Source organism: Lampetra fluviatilis, chromosome 68 (genome assembly GCF_964198595.1).
Source record: "Lampetra fluviatilis chromosome 68, kcLamFluv1.1, whole genome shotgun sequence".
In the NCBI taxonomy this organism is placed as follows: Eukaryota; Metazoa; Chordata; class Hyperoartia; order Petromyzontiformes; family Petromyzontidae; genus Lampetra; species Lampetra fluviatilis.
In genome coordinates, this window is record NC_136342.1 from 1024266 (window position 1) to 1031765 (window position 7500).

Below are 7500 nucleotides of genomic sequence, written 5' to 3' on the forward strand. Positions count from 1 at the left end.
GAGAGAGAGACAGAGACAGTGGAGACAGCGGAGAGAGACAGCGGAGACAGCGGAGAGAGACACGGGGGACAGGTGTGGAGACACGGAGAGAGACACGGGGACAGCGGAGAGAGACACCGACACAGGTGTGGAGACACGGAGAGACGGGGGGTGGAGACACGGAGAGGCGGGGGAGACACGGAGACGGACAGAGAGACAGAGTTTGAGACACATGGGCAGAGAGACAGAGACTTGCAGAGAGACACAGACAGACAGAGAGAGAGACAGAGACTTGCAGAGAGACAGAATCGTGGGGTGCAGGTCACCTGCTGCACTGCTCATCTCAGAGGGTCCACAGCTAGCAGCTGCGTGTCTACGACGATGATGATGACGATGATGACGATGATGACGACGATGATGATGATGACGATGATGACGATGATGACGATGATGACGACGATGACGACGATGATGACGACGATGACGACGACGATGACGACGACGATGACGATGACGATGACGACGATGATGACGACGACGATGACGACGACGATGACGACGACGATGACGACGACGATGACGACGACGATGACGACGATGATGACGACGACGATGACGACGACGATGACGACGACGATGACGACGACGATGACGACGACGATGACGACGACGATGACGACGACGATGACGACGACGATGACGACGACGATGACGACGATGATGACGACGACGATGACGACGACGATGACGACGATGATGACGACGACGATGACGACGACGATGACGACGACGATGATGATGACGACGATGATGATGACGATGATGACGATGATGACGACGATGACGATGATGATGACGACGATGATGACGACGATGACGACGACGATGACGACGACGATGACGACGATGATGACGACGACGATGACGACGACGATGACGACGACGATGATGATGACGACGATGATGATGACGATGATGACGATGATGACGACGATGACGATGATGATGACGACGATGATGACGACGATGACGACGACGATGATGACGACGATGACGACGATGATGACGACGACGATGACGACGACGATGACGACGACGATGATGATGACGACGATGATGATGACGACGATGATGACGATGATGACGACGATGACGACGATGATGACGACGACGATGACGACGACGATGACGACGATGATGACGACGACGATGACGACGACGATGACGACGACGATGATGATGACGACGATGATGACGATGATGACGACGATGACGACGATGATGACGACGATGACGATGATGATGACGACGACGATGATTACGACGACGACGATGATGACGTCGACGATGACAACGATGATGATGATGTAGTCGTGTGTAATGTATAGTAGTGTATAATGTAGTGTAGTAGTAGTGTAGTAGTGTATAATGTAGTGTAGTAGTGTATAATGTAGTGTAGTAGTGTATACAGTGTAGTAGTGTATACACTACTACACTACATTATACACTACTACACTACATTACTACACTACTATTATAGTCCTTATAGTCCTACTACATTAGTAGTAGTACTCCCCCTCCCCTCCACCCCCTCCCCTCCACCCTCCTCCCCCCCTCCGCCCCCTCCCTCCTCCCCCTCCCTCCCCTCCTCCCCCTCCCCTCCACCCCCCTCCCCTCCACCCCCCTCCCCTCCACCCCCTCCCCCCACCTCCCCCTCCCCTCCACCCTCCCCCTCCCCTCCCCCTCCTCCACCCCTTCCCCTCTCACCCCCCCCGAGGGGGGGGGGTCTCTGTGTGCTCACAGAGGCACAGGAATGTAAAGAACGCGGTGAGGTAATGGAGGGCGATGTGCCCAGACGGGTTCCCAGACGAGTTCAGGGCCACGTGGCCACTGCTACTGCCAATGCTGGCGGTGATGATGACGTCACCTGCTGTGTTGATGATGGCTGCTGTGATGATGACGTCACCTGCTGTGTTGATGACGTTGCCTGCTGTGTTGATGACAGAGGTCGCAAACGGGTTTTGATTCCTTACCCGTACCCGGCCGCACCAGGGTCGCAAACGGCTACCCGTACCCGGCCGTACCCTACCCGTACCCTACCCGGCCGGGTACGGGTAGGGTACGGGTATCGGGTACCCGATTGCGACCTCTGGGATGAAGCCATGTTGCAGGCGCGGGTGGGTTGATTCTAGGAACTTGAATTGTGAGAAGAGACAAGACGTTGGGAAATGAGTGACAAACGGTGACTCACCAGTGACTCACGGCCTACCCGTAACCCGTACCCGACCGCACCAGGGTCGCAAACGGGTACCCGTACCCGGCCGGGTACGGGTAGCCGGGTATCGGGTAGGGTACGGGTATCGGGTACCCACTGTGTTGATGCTAGATGGACAGAGTGGGTGGTGAGAGTGATGGGGGGGGGGGGGTGAGATGGCTCTCTGAGTGAGTCTATGGCTCTGTGTGAGTCTATGGCTCTCTGAGTGAGTCTATGGCTCTCTGAGTGAGTCTATGGCTCTCTATGTAAGTGTGAGTCTCTGTGCGAGTCTATGGCTCTCTGAGTGAGTCTATGACTTTGTGAGTGAGTCTATGGCTTTTTGTGTGAGTCTATGGCTCTCTGTGTGAGTCTATGGCTCTCTGTGTGAGTCTATGGCTCTCTGTGTGAGTCTATGGCTCTGAGTGAGTCTATGGCTCTCTGTGTGAGTCTATGGCTCTCTGAGTGAGTCTATGGCTCTCTGTGTGAGTCTATGGCTCTCTGAGTGAGTCTATGGCTCTCTGTGTGAGTCTATGGCTCTCTGTGTGAGTCTATGGCTCTCTGTGTGAGTCTATGGGCTCTCTGCGTGAGTCTATGGCTCTCTGTGTGAGTCTATGGCTCTCTGTGTGAGTATGGCTCTCTGTGTGAGTCTATGGCTCTCTGTGTGAGTCTATGGCTCTCTGTGTGAGTCTATGGCTCTCTGTGTGAGTATGGCTCTCTGTGTGAGTCTATGGCTCTCTGTGTGAGTCTATGGCTCTGTGTGAGTCTATGGCTCTCTGTGTGAGTCTATGGCTCTCTGTGTGAGTCTATGGCTCTCTGTGTGAGTCTATGGCTCTCTGTGTGAGTCTATGGGTCTCTGAGTGAGTCTATGGCTCTCTGTGTGAGTCTATGGCTCTCTGAGTGAGTCTATGGCTCTGTGTGAGGTCTATGGCTCTCTGAGTGAGTCTATGGCTCTCTGTGTGAGTCTATGGCTCTGTGTGAGTCTATGGCTCTCTGAGTGAGTCTATGGCTCTCTGTGTGAGTCTATGGCTCTCTGTGTGAGTCTATGGCTCTGTGTGAGTCTATGGCTCTCTGTGTGAGTCTATGGCTCTCTGTGTGAGTATGGCTCTCTGTGTGAGTCTATGGCTCTCTGTTTGAGTCTATGGGTCTCTGTGTGAGTCTATGGCTCTCTGTGTGTGTATGGCTCTCTGTGTGAGTCTATGGCTCTCTGTGTGAGTCTATGGCTCTCTGTGTGAGTCTATGGCTCTCTGTGTGAGTCTATGGCTCTCTGTGTGAGTCTATGGCTCTCTGAGTGAGTCTATGGCTCTCTGTGTGAGTCTATGGCTCTCTGAGTGAGTCTATGGCTCTGTGTGAGTCTATGGCTCTCTGAGTGAGTCTATGGCTCTCTGTGTGAGTCTATGGCTCTGTGTGAGTCTATGGCTCTCTGTGTGAGTCTATGGCTCTCTGAGTGAGTCTATGGCTCTCTGTGTGAGTCCTATGGCTCTCTGTGTGAGTCTATGGCTCTCTGAGTGAGTCTATGGCTCTGTGTGAGTCTATGGCTCTCTGTGTGAGTCTATGGCTCTCTGTGTGAGTATGGCTCTCTGTGTGAGTCTATGGCTCTCTGTGTAAGTCTATGGGTCTCTGTGTGAGTCTATGGCTCTCTGTGTGTGTATGGCTCTCTGTGTGAGTCTATGGCTCTCTGTGTGAGTCTATGGCTCTCTGAGTAAGTCTATGGCTCTTTGTGTGAGTCTATGGCTCTCTGAGTGAGTCTATGGCTCTCTGTGTGGAGTCTATGGCTCTCTGAGTGAGTCTATGGGCTCTCTGTGTGAGTCTATGGCTCTCTGTGTGAGTCTATGGCTCTCTGTGTGAGTCTATGGCTCTCTGTGTGAGTCTATGGGTCTCTGAGTGAGTCTATGACTCTCCTCACCGCCTCTGCCCTCCGATCAACTTTCTAATTTCTTTCCCAAATTTCCATCTCTCTAACGAACGCTCTCTTGGTTCTGTGCCCCCCCCCCTCCCGTACCTCTCCCCCCACCCCCCCCCTTCCCCCGCCCCCCCTCACCCCCCTCTTCACCCGCCCCCCCCTTCACCCGGCCCCCCCGCCCCCCCCCTTCACCCGCCCCCCCCCCCCTCCAGGCCGTCTCGATGGACCACTCAGACCACTCGATGGGCCACTCCCACGGTGACCACGGAGGGGCCGTCGCCATGGCGACGACGATGCCCACGGACCACGGCGGGCACGGCGGGCACGGCGGCCCCCCCACGGGAGCCGGGGACCACTCGGGGATGGGCATGGTGCGTCGTGGTAGTGGCGGTGACGGTGACGGTGACGGCACGGGCGGTGACGTGCGGTAGCGCGTTCCCCGGCGGTCGCGAAGGTTCGCGGTTCGAATCCGGCAGGCCGCCCCGGTTATCGCCGCGGTGCGTATTGACGACGTCCGCCTCCCCCCCTCCCCCCCCTCCCCCCCCTCCCCCCCCTCCCTCCCTCCCCCACGGTGCGTGGGGGGGGTGGTGGAGCGGGCGGTGGTGTCGTGCCGTGGCTCACCGTGGCTCACCGTGGCTCACCGTGGCTCACCGTGGGGGTGTTGAACTTGCAAGGTTTGCGGGAAAAGTTTTACACCGCTGAATGTGGACTCGTGCTGAGGACGTTCACCGTAACCGGGGTCGTGGTAGTAACCGGGGACAGGATCCCCCCCCCCATCCCCCCCTCCCATCCCCCCCCCCTCCCCCTGCCCCCCCCGCCGGAAACGAACCGCGAACTTCGGCGGCAGGCGGCTAATGCACTACCGCCCGGCGACTGCGACCGTCACCGCCATCATCACCATCACCGCCACCGCCACCACCTCCGCCACCACCACCACTCCCGCCACCACCATCACGACCATCACCACCACCACCATCACCGCCACCACCATCACCACCACTGCCACCACCGCCACCTCCACCGCCATCACCACCATCACCACCACTATCACCACCACTATCACCATCACCGCCACCATCACCGCCATCACCGCCACCGCCATCACCACCACCCGCCACCCACCACCACCTCCACCGCCATCACCACCATCACCACCATCACCACCACCACTATCACCACCATCACCACCATCACCCGCCACCACCACCACCACCATCACCACCGCCACCACCTCCGCCACCACCACCCACCTCCGCCACCCACCACCACTCCCGCCACCACCATCACCACCATCACCACCATCACCGCCACCACCATCACCGCCACCGCCATCACCACCACCGCCACCACCACCACCTCCACCGCCATCACCACCATCACCACCATCACCACCACTATCACCACCGCCACCATCACCGCCACCACCATCACCACCACCACCATCACCACCACCGCTGACCCCCTCACGACGCGTCGTTGTTGTTGTTGTTGATGTTGTTGATGTTGTTGTTGATGTTGTTGATGATGTTGATGTTGTTGTTGTGGCTGCAGGCGATGACTTTCTACTTTGGCTACAGCAACGTCAACGTCCTGTTCAGCGGCTGGCTCATCAACTCCGTGGGAGGTGAGTGCCAGCTGCTGTGTCAGCTGCTGTGTCAGCTGCTGTGTCAGCTGCTGTGTCAGCTGCTGTGTCAGCTGCTGTGTCTGCTGTGTCTGTCAGCTGTGTTAGCTGCTGCTGCTGTGTCTGTCAGCTGTGTCAGCTGTGTCTGCTGTGTCTGTCGGCTGTGTCTGCTGCTGTGTCAGCTGTGTCAGCTGTGTCTGTCAGCTGTGTCAGCTGTTGCTGTGTCAGCTGCTGCTGCTGTGTCAGCTGCTGTGTCAGCTGTGTCAGCTGTGTCAGCTGTGTCAGCTGCTGCTGTGTCAGCTGCTGCTGCTGTGTCTGTCAGCTGTGTCAGCTGTGTCAGCTGCTGCTGTGTCAGCTGTTGCTGCTGTGTCTGTCAGATGTGTCAGCTGTGTCAGCTGCTGCTGCTGTGTCAGCTGCTGTGTCAGCTGCTGCTGCTGTGTCAGCTGCTGTGTCAGCTGCTGCTGCTGCTGTGTCAGCTGCTGCTGCTGCTGTGTCAGCTACTGTGTCAGCTGTGTCAGCTGCTGCTGCTGTATCAGCTGTGTCTGCTGTGTCAGCTGCTGCTGCTGTGTCAGATGCTGCTGTGTCAGCTGCTGTGTCAGCTGCTGCTGCTGTGTCAGCTACTGCTGTAGCTGCGGTCGTGGTGCAGCGCCGTGGTGGTGACGTCACCATCACGGCGCCTGTGCCAGGCTAGGTGCAGGAGGAGGTCACGGAACAGACCCTGCAGGTGCCGTGGGTTGACTGCTGTGCCAGGCTAGGTGCAGGAGGAGGTCACGGGACAGACCCAGCAGGTGCTGTGGGTTGACTGCCGTGCCAGGCTAGGTGCAGGAGGAGGTCACGGGACAGACCCAGCAGGTGCTGTGGGTTGACTGCCGTGCCAGGCTAGGTGCAGGTCGTGGGACAAACCCTCTCACCCCTCTCTCTTATCCATCTTCCCCCCTCTCCCCCCCCTTCCCCCTCTCCCCCCTCTCTCCCCCCCTCTCCTACCTCCTCCTCCCCTCCCCCCTCCCCCCTCCCCCCCTCTCCCCCCTCACCCCCTCTAATCTCCCCCCTCTCCTCCCCCCTCCCCCCTCTCCCCCCTCCCCACCTCTCCTCCCCCCTCCCCCCCTCTCCCCCCTCCCCACCTCTCCTCCCCCCCCTCCTCCCCCCTCTCCTCTCCTTTCCCCTCCCCACCTCTCCTCTCCCTCACCCCCCTCCCCCCCTCCTCCCCCTCTCCTCCCTCCCCCCCTCCCCCCCCCCCCTCTCCCCTCTCCCCCAGGCATGGTGGGCAGCTGCCTGGCGGTGTTCCTGCTGGCTGCGGCCTACGAGGGGCTGAAGATCTTCCGCGAGTCGCTGCTGCGCCAGTCGCAGGTGCACGTGCGCTACAGCAGCATGCCGCTGCCGGGCCAGCACGGCACCACCGTCATGGAGACGCACAAGACCGTCGGGTGAGCCGACACGCCGCGCCCTCACCGTGTGTCTCGCCGTGTGTCTCGCCACATCTCACCACATCTCACCGTGTCTCTGTGTCTCACCGTGTCTCGCCGTGTCTCTGTGTGTCTCACCGTGTCTCACCGTGTCTCGCCGTGTCTCTGTGTGTCTCACCGTGTCTCACCGTGTCTCACCGTGTCTCACCGTGTCTGTGCGTGTCTCACCGTATCTCACCGTGTCTCACCGTGTCTCACCGTGGATCACCGTGCCTCACCGTGTCTCACCGTGTCTCACCGTGTCTGTGCGTGTCTCACCGTATCTCACCGTGTCTCACCGTGT

The 7500-nt window shown here is 58.6% G+C and overlaps 1 protein-coding gene across 2 annotated transcripts in view; it reads left to right on the forward strand.

Moving 5' to 3' along the window:
- Window positions 1–7500, forward strand: part of SLC31A1 (solute carrier family 31 member 1) — an 18524-nt gene that overhangs the window by 5388 nt on the left and 5636 nt on the right. For both annotated transcript variants that reach the window (XM_078883011.1, XM_078883012.1), the window contains exons 3-5: window positions 4346–4504; window positions 5685–5757; window positions 7010–7178. In XM_078883011.1, the coding sequence (XP_078739137.1) occupies window positions 4355–4504; window positions 5685–5757; window positions 7010–7178 (392 nt within the window). In that variant the 5' untranslated portion in view covers window positions 4346–4354. The remainder of the gene's footprint in view (window positions 1–4345; window positions 4505–5684; window positions 5758–7009; window positions 7179–7500) is intronic.